The sequence below is a fragment of the Nilaparvata lugens genome, chromosome 4 (genome assembly GCF_014356525.2).
Source record: "Nilaparvata lugens isolate BPH chromosome 4, ASM1435652v1, whole genome shotgun sequence".
NCBI lineage: Eukaryota > Metazoa > Arthropoda > Insecta > Hemiptera > Delphacidae > Nilaparvata > Nilaparvata lugens.
The window spans coordinates 14,747,145-14,768,460 of NC_052507.1; the positions used below are offsets into that span (position 1 = coordinate 14,747,145).

The 21,316-nt window shown below is 34.8% G+C and overlaps 2 protein-coding genes across 2 annotated transcripts; both read right to left on the minus strand.

Annotated features, from left to right (window-relative positions):
- Positions 1 to 1,142: 1,142 nt before the first annotated feature.
- LOC111046188 (zinc finger protein 525) lies at positions 1,143 to 20,941 on the minus strand. Its single transcript, XM_039426732.1, has 6 exons — positions 20,811 to 20,941; positions 19,871 to 19,967; positions 16,852 to 16,952; positions 14,628 to 14,724; positions 4,154 to 6,299; positions 1,143 to 1,896 (listed from the first exon to the last, which is right to left on the minus strand). Exons 5-6 carry the CDS (start codon positions 4,707 to 4,709, stop codon positions 1,715 to 1,717), a joined length of 738 nt encoding a protein of 245 aa, XP_039282666.1. The 5' UTR covers positions 4,710 to 6,299; positions 14,628 to 14,724; positions 16,852 to 16,952; positions 19,871 to 19,967; positions 20,811 to 20,941; the 3' UTR covers positions 1,143 to 1,714.
- On the minus strand, positions 10,164 to 13,622 carry LOC120348736 (host cell factor 1-like). Its single transcript, XM_039426731.1, has one exon. The coding sequence runs from the start codon at positions 13,523 to 13,525 to the stop codon at positions 10,292 to 10,294; it is 3,234 nt and encodes a 1,077-aa protein (XP_039282665.1). The 5' UTR covers positions 13,526 to 13,622; the 3' UTR covers positions 10,164 to 10,291.
- Positions 20,942 to 21,316: the final 375 nt, after the last annotated feature.

The following is a 21,316-nucleotide window of genomic DNA, read 5'->3' on the forward strand; positions in this document are numbered from 1 at the left end:
ACGCACCCATCATGAACGTTACGGAAGATGTTAGATCTTCTCGCGTTCCCGGTCGAACCACTCTTGCTCGCCGGTCGATCATCAATCGCTCTGCTGGAGTGACGTTCGGTTGCAGAGCAGAGCGAAAGTCTGTACGCACCTTTATACAAATCAATTGTGAGGAGTCTATTAGAGTATGCATGCGAAGTATGGAATCCTTATCATAATGAACAGATTCACCTTCTAGAACGCTTGCAAAACACATTTTTGAGATGTATGTATTATAAAAAGAACAGGGTTTTCTGTCCCTTTGATTATCCAACCAACTCCCTCAGAAGTATGTTCAATATTAAATCAATGAAAGTAAGACGTGATGTTAAATTACTTGTTTTTCTGTACAATCTGTTAAATTGATTCTTCCTACCTGTTTTTTTAAATTAACATATATATAAATACCATTGCTCGACGTTCTGAATTTCAATTTCATATTTCTCGCTCCAGAACGGTAAGCCATTATAACTTTCCTTTAAGTGGAGCTCAAAGAATTTTCAATACTTATTCGGAGCACTTGGATATCTTCTGGTTCTCCCCTTCCAAATTCCGAAGGATTTCATATGATTTAGTCTTGTAGTATGTGGTCCATCATTTCGTGATTTGCGCTTGCATTTCTTTTATTCTTTTATTCAATTATTATATATTATTTTATTCTTTTATAGTGGGGTGTATATTTATTCATTGTTGAAACACCGCTGATTTATGTAGTTACATTACAATACTATATTATCAATGTTCTAATGTTGCATTCAATCTTCATTGTAATTAATACGTTTTCATAATATGTGAAATTTGTTGCATAATAAGCTGTTGTACTGCATTTATTGTAGATTCGTGTATAAACCAGAATGTATTGTAACTTACTTGAATAAATAAATTTGAATTTGAATTATGCTCATAAAGGCTAGTGGTAGTACATTACACAGACATTTTTTCCCTTTTGTCTATATACTAGTAATGATTATAGTTTACTAAGGTATGTGTGCATTTTTTCATATTGAATTAAGCTACTGTATTTTTATTATTCTATATACGACTGTATATTTCTTAATAATAATAATAATAAATTTGACTTTATTTCTGCGTGAAAAAATACACAAAAAAATACAAAATATATCTTATATTTTCATCTTATTTCATTCTCATAATTTTATAATTAGCTATTTTTATAATTTATTTATTATTTTCTATCTTCTTTTTATTGAAAATTGTATTATGTTGGAAATTATTGTATAGTGTGAAGGAGGCAAAATGGTTTTTTTACCTGTTGTCTCCATGAATAAATAAGCAAAGAGAGTTAGAATATGACAAGAAATATTTTTATTATCTTTGATACCGAGGTACACAAAGAATCATAACCAAATCTATATAAACTAAATTATTTAGAAGCAATAGAGACCATTTATCTCTATATATCTCTACTATAAGCCGCTACCTGAGAGACTTATATAGATGTTGTACATTATCATTAAATAATAAAACCTATGATATAAAAGTTACATTGCTATCCATTTACCTGGTAAAAGCATTCCATCGACTATCCAAAAGTGATTAAAAAAATGCTCTGTAGGCTTTTGGCAAAGAATTGTCAGCGGCTTCCATCAATGCTAAATTGATACATTTTTGCTAATATTGCTAATACATTTTTATGGATATTCCAGTTTTCATGGATATTGAATTCTTACGTTTTCATGGATTCATTGTCAGAAACAGTGAAAGTCAGTATATCATCTATCGTTGGCTCCAATTCTATGGTAGAGTCAGTTGAGTCTGTAACCTCATGCTTTGATTTCAAATGCTTGCTAAGGCTGCCGTTCTGCATAAATTTGCGATCACACATGTGGCATGAGTAAGGCTTCTCGCCTGAAAAATAACAAAAATATTTTTCCATGAAAATAATTTGTATTATTTTATTTATTTTGTGTAAAGCTTTTTTGTGGCTGATGAAGCTCCTCTTCAGGAGTGAAATGCATTCCTCAATACTCCAACAAAAGTAAGTGTTTTTTTTCAAATATTTACAAGTAACACAGTGTCAGAACTACAACAAAGTTATTATATAGTGTTTCGTCATGGAAAGCAACTTCAATTTCAGCTTTTTTGTGTTTTGTTTTTGGCAAATAAATAAATAAATTATTTATATTCATTATTGAATTGAGGATAATAATATATATTATGGAAGCTTATAGTGACTATTATAAGAAATATTTCTTTGGCTGTCTTTGTATAATAAAGTCTAATTTAAAATAAAATCGTGGACTTTGTGTAACTTGGAGCCGTCTCATATAAAACTTGGTGAATGTATGTGGAAATTCACAGAGAACGTTTTCAGCCATCCACTGTATTGCCTCAACTAAAGCTATCTTATAATTGGCTTTATCCCCAGATACCAAAAAAAAGAATAAGTTATAAATTAATTTTGTTTGAATTTATATAATTTCTTGAACAAGTTCAAGATCTTGATATCGTATGTTTTTAAATCTTGATCTTCAATTTTTTGATGTTGCATATTTTGCGCAGAGGACTGCCACATGTACATTCAATATGAATTGTTGAAAGATTAGATTTCCTAACACAAATTATTATATATATGCTGAGTTACCTAGAGGATGATTCAGTGCTACGAGAGCTATTCAATAAGTAACGAGGCAAATTACTACTCAAAAACGTCTCAATTGATTCGCATGAAACTGAGGACATGTTAGCAACCTTGCAATGACATCTGGGAACTAAAAAGTCTCATGTTCTTATTCATGTCCAGAAGGGTCCTTCTCACAGCTCCGACCACGAACCATTACCCAAACCATCTTTTTGCACTCCTTAAAGAGGGTCTAAAAGGGAAACAATTTTAATCCAATTAAGAAGTCAAAAAGCATAAGTGGCTTTGAATATTAAATTGTCAGAAAGAAGGTATAATAAATGTTGTTAGGGTCTATTAATAATTTTCTTAAATGATTAAATGAATCATTTTTGAAGAGTAGCCTATTTATTGTCACGTGTTTGTTCCAAGGTGCAATTCTTGAGCGGATTTGCCATCATTAACTGAGTAATTTGCGACTGTGCTTGCAAAATACGATTAAACACTACTCATACTTAATCACAAAATTGCCAACTTCATGTCCTGAAGATTTCATGTGAATCAGTTGAGAAGTTTATGGGAGTAGTAATTCGTCTCATTAATAATAATTGAATGGCCCTTTTTTGTATTAAAAGAGAAAATAAGCATGACAATTTGTCAACGTCTGCCAGGTTCACCTTAAGAGAAATTTGGTTTTAATGAAATTTGCAATCAAAAATTTAAAATAGCCGTCATTTTGAATTTTTTTGTTTTATTTTTTAAAGCTGAGTCTTTATAGCATAAATATTCATGCCAAATTTCAGATCAATACAACATTTCATCATCTTGAGAAAAAATTGCCATGGAAAAAATTGTAATGTGAAATTTTCAGTTCAATATTATCATCAACATTTTTATAGTTTTTGCTTTTTAAATGTGATTTTGTGTTTGAAAATATTTTTCTTTATTTTAAAATTTATAAAATAGGAACTCAGGAAGTGAAAGTGCAAATTTTTAGTGAGAAAAATGAAGAACCCAAGACTTAACCTATAAACTTGAGTGTTGATAGGAGATGACATTGGGTAATACGGCAAGGTAGAACATCCGAAAGGATCTCTCTGCCGATAAAAGCCATAAGAGTGAATGAACCTTAAGAGAAGGTGAGAGCTTATTACAGAAAAGCCAGGTTCACCTTAAGAGGAGGTGACCTTATTACAGAGAAGCCAGGTTTACCTCAAAAGAGGGTCACCTTAGTACAGAGAAGCAAGGTTCACGTTATTATCCACAACTCACAACAGCAGGCTTATTTTTTATGTATATGAATATCTAATAATTTAGTTTAACCAGTTAAACTAAACTTTTTAATGGATAATTAATATGATTATTATAACTATAATTTTAATGGATCCGTATAATTTTCCTTTTAATCAAATATGTTCTGTAAACTTGATGTTACAATAGGCGATAGCCTAGTAACAATCATCAATATAATTCTATTCTATTTTATAGAGAAGGATAACGACATTCTCTATCAATGAATAGTTTTAAAAGAAAATAAATTATTACCTGTATGAACCATTCTGTGAGAGATGAGCGCATTGCGGTGTTTGAATAGCTGTCCACACTGGTTGCATCTGCAGGAGTAGATCTTCAAGTGAAGATGTTTGATGTGCTCTTGCAGAGTGGACCGGCTGCGGAATCCCTGCTTGCAGTCTGAACAGCGGAAGGGACGCTCACCCGTGTGCTTCAGCAGGTGAGTCTTGTAATAGATCAACTTGGAAAAGCAACGACCACATTGCTCGCATTCGAAAGGCTTCTTCTCCCCTTTGTGCTGGGCCACATGCCAACGAAGTTTCAATTCGGTCTTCAGGACCCGCTTACAAATGCTACACACAAATTTTGTGTCACCTACTAGCGGCTGCCTTTTATTTGGTGAGATTTGTTTCTCATCATCTGAATTCTGTTTGCTGTGAGAAGCTTCTTGTAGTTTTGTTTCTTTAGATGTGACTTGATGTGTCTTGAGGTTTGGTGTGCTGTTAGATGAGAATTGCTCATCATCTGAGAGTTGCTTACTGTGGAGAACATCCTGTCGTTGTTTGGTGTAATCTGAATTTTTCAACATGATTTGCTCACTATTTGAAATTTCTTCACTTTGAGGAAATCGGTGTGGAGTGCTGTCTGACAAGATTTGCTCATCACCATCTGAAATGTGTTATTATCGGGAATTTCGTGTTGCTTTTTGGTGTGTCGCTGTAAATTAAGTCGCCGTTTGAACGATGCACCACAAAAACATAAGTATGGCCGCGAGTCTGAATGACAAACCATATGCTTTCGGAGAAAACGCTTCTCATGAAATTGTTTCGAGCACACCTCACAAATGTAAGGTTTTCGTTGATCCTCCTCCTTCTCCTCCTCATGAAAAGGCACGTCATATTCTAACTCAATTTGAGATGACTTTGAGCTCGTTTTACAGGCAACGTCATTCTGGTTTTCATGCAACTTTTGACCACCACAAACTGCATCTTGATCCTCCTCTTCCTCCTCATGAAAAGGTACGTCATATTCTAACTCAATTTGAGAAGACTTTGAGCACGTTTCACAGGCAACGTCACTCTGGTTTTCATGCAACGGTTGATGACCAGAATCTTTGCACAAATCGACTTGCGAATCCTTACTGTGCAATGTCAAGTGACCCAACTTATTACCAGCATTGCTAAACTCTGATCCATGTAACTCAGCTGTCTTGAAATGCTCCTCCTTCCGGTGAATTCTAAGTTTTTGTAAATAATGAAACTGAATTCCACATACATCACACAAATACTCCATTGTTTCTTGTGATGATAATTCTTTGTGCATCTTTGTGATGTGAATCATTTTGTTCCGGTTGTTCGTGAACTGCAACCCACAATAGTGACAACTTTGTTCAGAATTTTTGTGTGTATTGACATGCTTCCTCAAACGCTTCAATGACCGGAAGAGCAGTTTACAATACGGACACTTGTTATCTTCAGGCAAGTGACTCGCCATATGATCGTGCATCTTAGAGTACATTACAAATTCATCACATTGTTTGCACTTTATTTTCGTGTTCCCAACTTTTAGCATTTCTTTTAATTTTTTATGTTTTTTGGAATGATGTCTACTCAAGGATGATTCTGAAGTGAACGTATCATCACAGAACCAACAGGCTAGAACTCTTTGATCTACCGCTACATCCCTAGCAGGATCACCTATACTTTCCTCATCAATCAAATTTCCATCATTCTCTTGTACATAGACTTGCCCCTCATCAAAAATAATTATTCTTTTATTTTCAATTGATTTACAAAATCCTCCATCTAGTTCACCTGTAACTGATTTGCTAAGATGATTTATTTCATTTGCAACTGCATTGATAGGTTCACTGGATTCTACAGTCACTTCATTTATTTTTCCTCCTAGACTATCTAAGGCTGGAAAACTACAATAGATTATATTTTCAGTATCGCTTGAACAATATTGTACCAATACATCCCCAGAACTTTCATCATAATTGGCCAAGCCTTGGTCTAAATCTTCACTAGAATCACTGTTGGATTCAGAGAGAAGTTCCTCTTCATCACTGTCTGAGTCGTCCACCTTTTTTGCATAATCATGTAGGAAAATGGCTCCATTTCTGTCTTCTGTCATGGCTTTAGAAAATCCTACAGAATCCTATTGGTTTTCTTCCAATCTGAAAACAACATTAATTACTACATAGATCCTTTTGAAATTTACAATAGAAACCCAGATTTATCCATCTAAGTACGGTACACTTCAACTGTACAGTAGCCTATATAAGTCCAGTTCAAACTGTAACGTTTGTGTTTTTGTGACAAATTAAGTTATTAATTCTATAGAATTTCTATTTTATTTTATTCCTAACTTTATGACTCATGAACTACCGTAGCATTGAATTTGTAGTTTTGAAGTTGACCAAACATTAAATGGTAAGATGACTATTAACAAAACTATTGTTATCTTCAACAAAAGTGGATTAAATACATTACTTTTAAACTATAGAATCACTTTCGCTTATATGGGCTAATTGATTCAAATAAAAACGTGCAGTACCCTTTTATTAAAAACTTTAAAATATTTTAACGACTAGTTTCGACCATAGGTCTTTTTCAGGTTAAAGCTTTTAATAAAAGGGTACGAAACGGTTTTATATTGTTTTTATAGGTACCTATATAGATACGTAATATAGAATGTTAAAGTAAATTGAATATTTTGAAGCAAAATATTATTATTAGCATTGCTATTGCTATCTACAATAAACGTTTATTATTTAGATATATTAAATAAATTGTGTTTATTGTATAGAAGTAATAATGCTTTACTAAGAATGATGCTCAAGTAAAAATTGCTAAAATTTAAAAGCAGAAGAAGTATGTAGTGAATTTTCAAAATAGAATATTTTACTGATTATCTGCTTGTTTATAAAATTGTATTAATTCCATTACTGCTGAATGGCATTATTGTTTTCAATAGTTATTGGCATAATGCTTTTGAATTCTATTACAGAATTACAAATTAAAGAGTAATTTCCATTTTAAAATAGAGTCATTATTCAAGATGTATTAATATAGGACCTACCTAACCATAAGATAATGCTAAATTTGTTTATATCACAAGATTAATCTTTAATACTATAATAACTTTGGATTTGTAATAGAATAGACCTGGTCTTCTTATTCAAGATAGTCAACGGTTTTGTGGACTGTCCTGAACTTTTTGCTATAGTGAGGTCCATGTTATAATGTCAGTGGAGAAAGAAAGAAAAGTATTGCCGATCCTCAAAGCTTTGCACAGCCTTTTCTCATTCTGGTATATTTGCGATGTAATATTAACTGATCATTCTTGTTTAAAATAATCAATTATATTTTATTCATACCAGAATAAATGTTTATAATTTGGATAGATATTTTGTCAATTAATTATCGATATGGCAACGTTGCTGAGCTAGAAAAGGACAGCGCTATCTGCTTTGTAGAATGATACACAAGGATAACAACAACATGAATAAAATAATACTGTCATTATAACGTGGACTTCATTTTTCCGGAGACGTAAGCATATTCCTATAATAGTAGACAGCATCGCTTGGGCTATGAGGCTGCTGATGATATTGATTTTTTCGGTGTGTCTATGAGAGTGTTTAGGATTGTTCTTCATGTGGGTGTGCAATGATAACGTGGTTGTTTTTTGCTTCTATTGACGAATAATCGTTTTCTAGTAAGTGCACTTGAAGAGCGGTCATGTGTTCCGAGTTCCAGTCTTAGATGGTTAGATATAATATAAATCTTAATAACTATAAATCCTCCTAAGACCGCTCTCTGTATGTACACACCCTCGAGTCTATCCAATGTTTAGGGTACGAATTCCTTTCCAAATTATTAAATTTTGATTTGAATAAAAAGTAACAAGTAGAAAATCTTTCATCAGAATTTATCATATTGTGTTCTTTGAATGCTAATGATTGGCTCAACGTGATATCCAGTCATTTGGTGGAAAAATGCAACATTGAGGGAAATTTTATTTTTATAGTAGTATTCTTCAACAATATAATTACTGCTCTTCTTTCTATAATTATATAAAAGCGAAATGGCACTCACTCACTGACTGACTCACTCACTCGCAGAACTGAAAATCTACCGGACCAAAACCGTTCAAATTTGGTAGGTATGTTCAGTTGGCCCTTTAGAGGCGCACTAAGAACGGATTTGGGAAAATTTCCAAAGATACGCCCAAAACCTGCGTTTTCTCAGCTTTATCGAGAACAAATGAACAGAAATTGTTCAAATTTAGTACAGAAGCTCAGCTAAGGGGTAATAATGTTGTGTTAGAAGGAATTTGAAATAACGTCAAAGATACGCCCAAAATTAGCGTTTTTTTTTACTTTTTCTCAGATTTATCGAGAACAAATAATGAACAGGAATTGTTCAAATTTAGTACAGAAGCTAAGCTAGGGTGTAATAATGTTGTGTTAGAAGGAATTTGAAATAACGTCAAAGATACGCCTAAAATTAGCGGTTTTTTGCGTTTTCTCAGTTCTTTCATCAAGTAATAGACAGAAAATGTTCAAATTTGGTACAGAGGTTCAGCGTGGGTCTAAAAATTTTGTGATGAGGTGACTTCAATATTTCATCAAAGATACGCCCAAAATCAGCTTTCTTCCAACGTTTTTCTCAGCTTTTCTGCGTTTTCTCAGTACTTTGACTTTCTGATGGAATGAAGCATGCTCAAATGAAAAATGCAGGCGAGCGAAGCGAACCCGCTAATCTCATTTTTGGACGATCCAGTCGGGGGTCCAGGGGGCGGAGGCCCCTGGCTAGACGGATATGGCGAGCGAAGCAAGCCTGACGGCTAGTAACAGTATAAAAACACCATTTTCTACGAATATTCCAAAAATAAGAGTAGATTCGATGAAAGTTGAAAAAAATTTCCTCTCTTAATTTCACATTCAAAAACCAAATGACTGTAGTTCCGCTAATTACTATTTTCAACCTCAGATTGACCTCAAATTAAGGCTGTGCAAAGGCTAAAAATAAACTTTCTACTGGTGATGTTTTTCAAAGTTTTTCGATTTGTATATCATCAAGCTATCAAAATGAAAAAGTTTTCTCAGGAGAACATTTTTTCCGATCATTACTTTTTGAGATATGAGCGCTCAAAGTTTAAATTTTTGGAAATAACATTTCAAATTCGGTAAGAGATAAATACATGAGATTTAGAGGATAAATTCTTCATGGTATTGTTGATTGAATAAAACATCATTTTGAGAAAGTTATTCAATTTACCAAAAATAACTTTTAGTTGAGTTATTTTTGGTCATTTTTAGTAAATTGAATAACTTTCTCAAAAATTGATATTTTCAGAAAACTTTTGTTTTATTCAATCAACAATACCAACTTTAGGCGATCATATCTCAAAAAGTAATGATCGGAAAAAAATGTTTTCTCAAGAAAACTTTTTCATTTTGATAGCTTGATGATAAATAATACAAATTGAAATCTTTGAAAAATATCACCAGTAGAAAGTTTATTTTTAGCCTTTGCACAGCTTTAAAGACAATATGACTGTTTTAAGACTGTATGTATAAGAGAATAATTTTTCACTAAAAGTTACTTACACTTACGATTATTCTTCAATGTAATTGCCGTGAAGGTTGAGGCATTTGTCATACCAGTGGATCATGAAATGCTGCCGCCAGATGAGTTAAGCTGTGACGTTATTTTGGAGATCTTCGTTAGTTTGGAAACTCTGTCCTCAAAGTCATGTATTGAGTTTGGGGAAAAGGTATATCACTCAAGTGACGCGGCCATGTTTCTGGGTCTATAAGTCGACAACAATTGACGATCTGGCCGCACCGATCACAGGGCGTTTGGTGGGGATGACAAGCTGTTCAGCTCTGCAAAAGTCGCCCCCCACCGCTTGTCTTATGATATATGATCGGAGGTTGAAAAAAATGACCCTAGTATGAGTAACTTTTGCGGGTTTGTTATTCTCAAATTGGGCTCATAGAAAAGGTGTATGAAAAACAAATACTGCAAGAATTAGGAGATATATTATTATTTAATAATGAAGAGTTCTCATCTATTTACATATGAAAATGTATTCTATATTAGAAATGCATTATTAAATAAATTCATTGCATTGGAATGCAGTCAATTAATATAAGTTTCATGTATGTTGGTGTTGGATAATGTCTCCATATAAAAACTGAGTAGGCCTAATGCTATTCGTCGACTTTGGCCTCTTGATGTCGACCGGAGTGCCGGCGGCTGATGCTTCACGTTTTATAGGCTTAGTCACTCCGCTAGCAGACGCCACCACATCTTGGAGCCACCTAACTTGAGTGGCTGGCCCGTAGCCTCTTTCGTTCTTAGCTGCTATCCGAAAAATGATTGCTGGTTTCTGAGTGGCATCGACATAAGCTGCTGACAGCGATGAGTTTGGAACAACAGCTTGGTTTTGGGGACCACTGTATACGCGCACAAACGCCAGTTGAGTTGCTGTACTTGAAACTGTCTTTGTATCTCCGTTAGTGGTGGTTGTCGCATTTTTCACTGCAAGGCAGACCGAGTATTCCACTATTTTGCCACCAGTAATGGCGGGAGGCTCCCATGAAAGATGAGCTCCATCGGCTAATTTGGAGATTTTGATGGCGGAAGGAGCACCCGGATGTTGTTGTAAACTGATTTTCTTTGCTACTGCCTGTTCGATTCTGATAGGTTTATTCAAGTCTTCTGGTTTCCTTTCAGGGATTGCAGCTGAGCTGGGCTCGGCTGGTGGTTGAGTATGTGTGTTACTGAGATCATCTCCTCCTCCTTGCTTGTTGACATCTCTTCCCTGAGCTGCTCCTCCTTCATTGTCATCTTCTTCCTTTTCCATTTTCATTCCTGATTCACCATCAATCTGACCTTGCAATTCTGATGCATTGTCCACCGAATTCTCATTTTTCACTTGCGTGTTTAATGCACCTTGATTCACCATAACAATCTTGGAGGAGCCTTCCAATCCAGATGTGTTCAAAACCTTACCTAATGATGACAGATATGTGTTACCTGAAGTGCTTGATTGATTCTGAGGCATCAATGTTACACTTTTTGGTCCAGTCATCATCTGAACAGTAACTGGTTTTCCACCGATGGTGATAGCCTGTGTTTGGGATGTTCCACCAGTGGGCTTTCCAGTTATGGTGACAGTCTTAGGCATGCCTCCACTGCCAGGAACCATGATGGTGATTGGTTTGCCTATGGAGGATGCTGAGCCGCCGCCTGCTGAGGACACCATCACCATGCGCATGCCCGATGGGGATCCAGTGCCAGGTGACTGCACAGTGGTGCCACCACTGCTTGCTACAGTCGATGTTTGACCACCTTGAGTGGATGCTTGTGACGTGGTCAGAGCTTGTACAGTACGAAGTCCAGATGCAGTAGTCACTACAATGATTTGTTGATTCTGTCTACCAACTCCAGGTTTGGTTATCATAATTGTTTGTTGTTTGCCACCGGGAGAGGTAGTAATTGCTGATTTATTAAGTGTTACAACATTCGATGGCACACTTTTCATAGTAGTAATCATTTTTTGACCACCTTGCCCTCCTGGTGAACTAACCAATTTAACAATGGTGGCACCTTGTGGTATACCCTTGCTTCCAGATTGTATAGGTTGGCCAGATTTGGCTTGAATAAGACTGGTTTTTGGCACAGTAGTAACAGTCATTCCTTGGCTTGTCTTAACAAGTGTCACAACTTGTGGAGAGCCAGGCTTTTGAACAATGATCTGTTTTCCAGCCTGAGGGGGTGCTGCTTTCAACATGGTTGTTGCAGACGGAGCTAGCTGAACTGTTTGTGTGGTTTGCTGTGGTTGGGACTGAATGATTTTGATAGGTTGGTTGATGGGGGATTTGGGAGTCACTGTTGAAGGAGTTGTACCAATTTTCAATTTACCAGAAGCAGCAGCAGCTAAAGCATCAATACCGGTCATGCCACTGGCAGTGGCAATTTGGCTTTGAGCTGCAGCAATGTTGGATTCACCTGCTGCTATGAAAGTAGTTGTAGTAGTAGTGTTGGCGGTGGTGGTTGCAACAGCTTTCACGCTCTCATCTGATTGGTCTGTGTCAATTGGAGTGGGCTGCGCTTGCACAGGAGGGGTGAGTGATGCTGGAGCTGGATCAGGTGCAGCTGTTGGAGGGGATGGAGGTGCAGCTCCCCCTCCGAATAGGCGCTGCCGAGATATAGCAGGAGTGGGGGGAGGTGTTGCATCCGCAATAGCAGCAGGAATTGGTGCAGTGGTGGACGGCACCGGAGTAGGCAAAATCGGGGGGACGTTCAGAGTTGGTGGCATGTCATACTTCTGGATTTGCAAGATATATGACTCAGCAGTGGGCACTCCAGACCAACACACTTCCAGAGAATTGGTTGAAGCACGCACCAGCTGCACTCTGCCGGTGACTGTCGGCTTCTCAACTTCCAAGTACCACAGATCTTTGCAGCAGACCTGGTTGTTCCAAGCCTTCCTGTAGCCATCTCTGCCCGACCACACGTAGACACGACAATGCACTCCTACTGCACAGTGTCCAGCCCGAGCACGAGGAATATTTTCTTCTTCAGTTTCTATAATAAGCTCCTCCCACCACATTGACTCAAGATTCAAGCTAGCCAATTGGTTGGTGCACTTCCATTCTTTTTCATGTGTTGCAACTTTAACATCATCTAGGACCAGAGGAACCCATCCTCCAAAAACATACATCTTACTGCCAATGACAGTTGCTGTGTGCAGGGAGCGTGGCAGAGGTGTCTTGCCGAATACTGTGGGTCTGTTCCATGCCATTGTTTCAATGTCAAGTATCCACAGATCACCAAGTCTGCAGCCGCTCATTCCTCCAAAGATAACAAGTTTCGATACACCTTTGCTATCTGTATAAGCACAAGCTGTGTGCGATTCCCTTGGCGAGGGTGAAGTGCCGTACGTTTGAGGCAATTCCCAAGCAGTTGAGTTGTTTGACTTCAAATCCAAAGTGTACAAGTCATTCAAGTAGCGAGGTATATTATTTTTAGGGTCGTCACTATCATTTGCCAAGCCTCCAAATAGATAAACTTTGTTTCCAATGAGAGTGAAACTGTGGCCAAGTCTTGGACAAGGAGGTGGTCCATGACGTGGTGGTTTGGGCTTCAACCTTTTCCATTCCCATCGACTTGCCTGCAATTCGTAGAGCTCATTCGAGTATTTACCGTATTCCACCATTCCTCCAAATATGAGTATTCTTGTATTGTCTACAACAATTCCATAGGCTGCACACCCTGGGGGAATGTCCCCCTTCACAGTAGGAATGAACCATTGGTTTGTAGCTGTATTATAAACATGAAGTTCGTCAACAATTCCTTCATTGCCACCTCCAAATACAACCATTGTAAAGCATGGGAATGAACAGAGCTTGTAAGTCTCGATAACGTTTCAGCACGATGGCATCCAAGTTTTCTGACAGCTGATTAGTGACATTTCTTAATGTGGCTAAAACGTTTTGTGGTCAAAAATGTTATTAAAAAGCATTAAACATAATGAATAGTATTGTAAATTCTAATAATTATAGGTAACTCTATTAAACAATTGACTTATTATCTCTATTAGGAGCTGAGATACATCCAATTTACTAAGCTCTTGCAGTTCTATACTTTGGTTGTGGAGAGGGGGTACTTGTGATAGCACTATGTATACTAAACATCATGCAAAAATATTTCCCTCTATTCATTGCAACAATCCCTGTTTTTTGCCTTGATTGATTGTACTAAACACCATACACTAAATAATAATAATAATAAATAATTACAAACGCATGATATAACAATAATTGATCTGTTGTGACTTTCAAATTGTACGCATTTATAATTTATAATTGTGCACATGTTCAATTGATAAGAACTCTTCATTTTGAAACTTTTATTTCGTACATCAATCATCAATCTTAGGAATTAATTGAGCATGGTTCAAATGATTTAATAGTGAAAAATATTATTCTACATAATTATTTGTTGTAAATTGATTAAATTTCAAATTCGTTAGTCTCAATAACTGACCGCTCCAATAAATGAAGTTCGGGTTCTCCAAAAATAATTCTGTGATAATAATACAAGGGAACTTTAAACTCAGAAGTCATTTAATAAGTCAGAAGTCAGTAATGCAGGAAAACTACAATGTTGCTGTAGATGTTCTTTCAATATCTCAAAATGATTTTGTCAACAGCTTTCTTTGTGCTACAATAGAAAATCCTTATTTTAAATCACCCTCTCTCAAGTGAACAGAGGTTGCCTCTGTTTTTTTTTATATGTAGATACATTCACAAATCATATAAATATGATGTGAATATATGATCTTTATATGTTTTGAGGCAATGAAGATTATAGATTTGGAACCCTTTTATAAGCCATCACTGGACATTATATACATTGAATAGAATGAAAAAATAGAAATAAGCTAAAGTTTTATGGTTCAAAATGTATAAGAAAATACTAACCTGCTTTTCTATAACCTTCAGTTCTTCTTAGAATTCCAAATCACTTGATTCAACTCAAAGTGTTTACATGCTCAAAAGCATAATGGAATAAGGTATCCTGTGAAAAACATTAATATGTTGTTTTATGTAATAGATTGTTACTCTAGTTTGAAAAAATTTCATGCAAGAATAATCACGAGCACAAACATTAAATAACAACCCTAAAAGCGTGAAAATATATAAATATAATTTCAATGCACAAAAATGAAAAGATTTCAATAAATTTAAAATTTTAATTTGTTTCACAATCATTATCTTTATTGTACTACTGCTACAGTAGTATTTAGTATAATTCCAGCTGTCTGTAAAACAGATAGGCCTAAAAATGCACACAAAGTAGCTGAAAACTAAAACTATCAATTTCCTGAATTTAAAAAATATCTTGATTTCATTTTGTTTTATGAGTATGTCCTGAGTGGTAGCCTATTCGGGCTCTGTCTGTTACACTCAAGTATTTATTTCTAAATAAATAGATGAATAAGTAAACAAATTCCATTCAGAATGTACACAGCTTTTCTAATAAAATTAATTCCTTGGAAAAATTGTGTAGCTTCATGATTTGAAAGTACATTTGCTGAAAAATTACTCTCAATAAAATTCCACTTCTTCAAAATTGTTTTGCCTCAACCTGTTTCAATACAATATTGTATTGTATTAAGTTGATCTATGGTATAACTTGTTGGGGCTCCACTTATAAAACTCATCTAAAGCCGTTAGTCACTATGCAAAAATCCATTGTCACTGCTATTAAATGTGTAAGGAGAACCGAGCACTATTTCCCAATTTTAATATTTATTGCTATTGCGTTACCAAAGTGTTTTTGACTCAATTCTTCATGCAATTATGCAGACATACAATAACTTCACCCGGCGGTCAAATCGGAGCGAATCAAGGCTAAACACGTGTACAGTCTGTAGCCTACGTCGTGACGTCATCACCGCTTGTTACATTTGTCCCGCTCTCACACTTACAAAGTAATAACGTTATTACTCTCTCCGATAAAAATTGTCTCTATCATATTCGATCAACCCCAACTCATTTGGATCCGAGTCTGTAAGCGTATATCATTCAAAATTAATCAAAAGAGAATAGTCGTGTTCCATTGATTTATCTTGACTTGTAAGCTGTGAAGAATTTTGGAATCCATCAATACTTGGAATTTTCAGTTCTCGCAGTCTGCTGAACCGTTTAACGACCGGGAATTGTTAAAACCCCACCACCCTCATCAACTACCGGGAATTCCCTTGATTGTCCACACCCCATCAACTTTTTTATAATTAGCACATATTGACTGTTTCAGTCTGTCACCATGAGTGGGAATAAGATCAGTGCTAATATGTTTTATATGCTGAGTGAAAGGGGTTCCAAGTAAATCGAAAAATAGGATGGAATTTGGTCAAAAGTGTGGTAGTACTAATAAAACGTGTACCACGCATTTGATTACGAACGACATTTGAGCTAAGGATGTGCATAACCATGAACCATGAGAGCAATATAAGCGAGTTATGGCGTCACTAGCGTTCACTCTGCGTGTGAGTGGCCATAAGCATTCTGACCGCGGGGCGAAATTCATAGATTCCCATCAGGGGATCGTAGTAGGAAATTGTACGAGGGTAATCACTTATATAGCACAAGAAGTGCAATAAAAAATCGTTCAAGACTACCCTTGGCTTACAAAACTTTTTTTCATAAATCTTTCGTCTTCATTGGTTCAAACCTTTTCAATAGTACCTGATATTACAGTAGACAGAGTGTTCAAATGAGGCTCAGAAATTCCCGTATATTTCCCCAATAATTCAAGTTTTTCCCGCCGGTTATATTTCATGATTTATATGGGTTCAGTGCTGTCTTTGTAGAAATATAGGTTACGGCAATGTTCCAGTGGATGATACAATAGTCCAGTAACAGGGTAGTGAAAAAGGCCGTATGGGGAATTAATTCCAAACAAGCTGTTTTTTCGTGCAATGATTCTGGAGTATTGGATAGTTCAAATACAAAAATCTAACCTTCTAACGTTTCGAACTTCGAGGGTGTCCAAGGGGGTAGAAACAAGCTAATGTTTTGCAGAAGGATGTGCATAAAATAAAATCAAGTTATTTTCATTTGGCCTAAATGTAATTCAAGCCATAAATTTCCAAACACACTCAAATAAGCAATTCCTGATAAGTTACAAAAAAATACCAACCTGATATTTTGAAGCTTTCAGAAGTTCATGAAATTCTGAATACTCCAGTACGCTCCGACGTACTCATTTACATGCTCAAGAGAATCTCGAATTATGGTATCCTGTAAAAAACAATATTTTTCACGTTTACTATTTGGTTCGAGTAAGGATGAAGAAGAAAAAATCTATAAATAAACAATAATGATAATAATGAGCTTAAGCGTCAAATAACTTGAACAGCTATAAACAAATAAGTTTCACAAGTAAAATAGATATCGGGCGAATACGTAGATTTTAATCAAGGAGTTAATAGAGATTAAAGCATTTTTTCCTATTAATTTATACTTATAAGTTTTTTACAATTGTTCATCATTGCTGATATTCTAACAGTGCTTTGCAAAAGATCTTCAGGAAACGAGAGAAGTTTAAAAAATTATCTTCCTATTTAAGTTCATGATACAAACTTTTCAGAGCTAGTCCTAGCATAATGAAAATTAGCTGAGAACTGAAACTTCTATAAATCTTTCTCAACATCTACAAGCATTTTCAATTGTTAAAATACTGACGAATATAATCTTTGTTTCTTACTTCGTAAAAAATACATAGATAATCTTCATTGTGGTTGAAAATTTGTGTTCACTAGAATCATCAAGTCTGGACACAATTGATAATAGGGTAAATAATACTTCAGTAATCAAGTTTAAAAACTTTTCTTCATGTTGATCCATTTTCATGGTACGGATTATAAGTTTCTTTATTGGTCGATGGACTCCCAAGTACTGAAATAGCATAATAGTATAAAAAGTGATGGAAGAATTGTTTGAAAAACTATGAAATAATGTGAAGGACCAAGGACAGTAAGCAGTTCATGGAGTAGACATAATGGGCCATATGAATAAAGTTGAGCATTTGCTTATACTTCTAAAATATGGAGCATTTGCTTCATTTTCTATAAATAAACGAGAGCAAATCTTTTGCTGATACTCATCAAAAAAATAATTTGAGCATTTGCTCAAAAGTAAAAGCTTATACTGAAAATTGTATGAATAAACTAGAGCATTTGCTCAACTTTTGAAGCAAATGCTTCAAAAAAGGTGAGTTCAGTCTGGAGCAGCTTATCACCTTTTGCTCATAGTAGAATGGCTCAACTAATTCGTATGAGGAAGAGGAAACTATACCAGATACGATCACAACCAATAGTTGAGAACTATAAAACTCTTTTTAGATTCAACCATGATATATATCACTATTATTCATCAAAAGAATAAATACAAAAGATAGCAACCTGATATAAAGATAGCCATCACAAAATAGGAAATAGGCATTTAAGAAAATGAGAATGTAGACGATTATAAGAAGGCTATTGATATTATAAGAATATGCTGAAGATTATTATGGAGATGACATTTTTTAAGGCTACAAAAGCGAATCAGCTGATGAAAAATCTTTAAAATACGTGAGCATTTGCTCCAGAGTTCAGATGCATAAGGTGAAGCTTATTCATATAAAAATGAGCAAATGCTTTTGCTTCTAACTTTTGCTTATGAGCAAAACCTTATGCTTCATGCTCTTGCTCTTGAGCATTTGCTCTGGTTTTATTAATATGGGCCATTATGATTATTTACTTATTTATTATTATACTATTAAAATTACTAATTAGTGACTAGTTTATTCCGTGAGTCAATTTCAAATATCAATCAGTTAATATTGCACTACGGTAGTTAATAGTTACTTATTTATAGTGCAGGGTGTTTGAAAAAGAGCTCCCTAGTTTAAGGCATTAATTTAATGTGTAAATTAATGAAAAACTACATCAACAAGTACATACAATAAGAGAGAGAACCTTCAAGTTTTGTTTAACATTGATACATTTCAACATGGTATCCATTTGTTGCCCTAAACACGTCGATACCATACTCAAGTTCTCGCCATGTATTCACCAACATAGGTATCAGGTGTAAATGTCCCAACGATTCTCTCCCGTAAATGGTTTCTGTCTCGGATTTTTTCACTGTTCACAACATTTTTATGTGTACACAAAATAAAAAGTCCAGAGGGGTTAAGTCCGGGCTTCGTGGTGGCCAAGCAATTGGGCCAGCTCTCCCTATCCACCTACCCGGAAAGCGAGTGTCTAGAGCCGCGCGCACATGATTACTGTAATGAGGAGGGGCGCCATCTTGTTAGAAAAAAAACCAAAACTACAGGGTGACAAAACTTGGACAGTTGCAGAATCAAACATCACAAACTAGAATAGTGTATATCACTTTTTTAAAGATTCTATGACACATTAAAACTAGGGAGTTCTTTTTTAAACACCCGGTATACTAGGAGGTAACCCGTGCTTTGCACCGGGGAAACTTTTTCGTTGTAAAATGTTCTTATGTCTAGGATACATAAAAAATAGAATTATTATTTATTTAGTTGATACGTCTTGAACCAGCAAACTCTGATTAATGAACCGCGCTCGCTACCAACTAAGCAACCTCTGATATACTGTAACACTGCTTGGTTAATCTTTTATAATTACGTAAACTCTGAATCAAAAACTGAACAAATTTGTTCTAATTTTATAGAATAAGAATTAATAGCAACGTTCATCCTTGGTAATTTCCGAATCTCAATGCAAAATTTTAAGTTAATCAGTTCAATAGTTTAGACGTCATTCATAATACGTAATGTGATAATGCGTCATTCATGTATTTCGGTTTCTATCCCGTACACGTCTAAGAAGATTCTTTCCTTTCTATATTATTATGATAGCATTGAATAGGGTTTTAATCAAAGCTGGTATACAACACCACCTAAAAATATTAACATCATTTATGAGAGCTCAAAATCTCTTTTCAGTGGTTTAGAACCTAAAAACTGTAGGTTAACTAATTTTTCATCATGATCCTTTCCAGCACTCACAAGCCTGGAGCATCATACTCAGATATACTGTAAATAACTTGACAGTCTTGACATATTAAATTAAGGCGTAAAAAATGAATTAAAAAGTGAAAAACAGATATGTCATGATTCAAAATTGAAAAATACTGACCTGATTTTTAAAAGTCTCAAAGACTTTTCAAAAATATTTATCAGTCCAGTTCGATATCACAATCTAGATGCTGAAGCAAGTTTAGGGGAAGAGTATCCTGTAAAAATAAGTATTTGTTATTAAAATTTAGTTGTTTAAAAGATGATTAAAATTAGTTTCACAATTATTATAATAAAAAATAAAAATAATTGTCTAGATAAAAAATAAAGTACCTATCATTTTTAAAAATTAGGTTGTCAATGTGATCGATATAACGTAAAATTGCCTATATGTGAAAGAAAAGAATAATCCTTAAAAAATCTTTTATTGGAACCAATTAACTTGTTTGACAATTCAATATTTTGTGGCTGGCTTGAAAGCAATTTAACATAAAAATATTTAAAAGAAGTTAGAAATGTGTCTAATCATCTCTAGGAAGTGGTGTTAAAATATTTATACTCGATCAATAGATTTAGATTGAGTTTTTTGAATAATCAAGCCCAAATACAAGAGAATAGAAAGCAGATTAATTCTACAATCATCAGAGTTCTGAAGTAGTACTGATATAAAAAAGACATACAGTACTATGTAGGAACTATTTATTGACAAAATCTGAAAAGACGAAGAAAAACGACTGAGACAGCCCATTGACTCCTGACGCCAATACTACTGTCAACTCTATAATTATCTTGCTATCAAACTAAAGGCAATGACAATGAACGTAAAATAATAATTAAAAATAGCATTATTGACATGAATAATTTAATATTGAGCGAGTTTCAAACAACAAACACAAATAGCATTCGTCTTGAGAGGCCGCGGGCAGTCAAGGGTTAGAATTATAACTAGGAAAGTATACCTATAATTTACATCTGTAGGACAATTTATGGATTCAAAATTATTAGATAAAATTGATTAGCACTTTTTGAAGTAAATTAAAATGATAAAACATAAAACTAACCTCTAAAATTTAAATTGTAATGATGTTGTAGTTGGAGATTAGCGTCGGCGGGCGAAAAAGAAACATGGCCGGACGCCGGAATTGTAGATTGTCAGGTTTTGTCTGAAGGAGCATGATGGGATACTATTATTACAAAGAGATTCAAAGAGGACGAGAGAGGTTCTGATCGCAGGTTTTATGACTAATCACATTTTGAAAAGTTGAAGCTGCTGGTATGCTAAGTAGACGTTTTACTATTTATTTGAAATGTGTACTTAGTGAATCCATCATTCACTTCCTCATCAACAAAAATAATCTACTGAACCATGATAAGTGTATTGTGTTATTGTGTATTATAATATATTAATATGATTTTTAAATATTATCTTAATAAGATCGTAGAATTTTTGATAACAGTTTGTAATCTTATGTAAATTTGGAAGAAAAATAGTACAAGTTTTCCTTTTTTCTTCTTCCTTGTAAAAATAACGAATAAAGAATACATTCTCTAATCATGCTGAGTTTAC

Excerpts from the sequence above, each read along its gene's own strand:
- LOC111046188 (XM_039426732.1), bottom strand. The coding sequence starts at position 4,709 with ATGTTGAAAAATTCAGATTACACCAAACAACGACAGGATGTTCTCCAC. Across the intron at positions 1,897-4,153 it reads TCACAGAATGGTTCATACAG|GCGAGAAGCCTTACTCATGC; the intron begins GTAATAATTTAT and ends GTTATTTTTCAG.
- LOC120348736 (XM_039426731.1), bottom strand. The coding sequence starts at position 13,525 with ATGGTTGTATTTGGAGGTGGCAATGAAGGAATTGTTGACGAACTTCAT.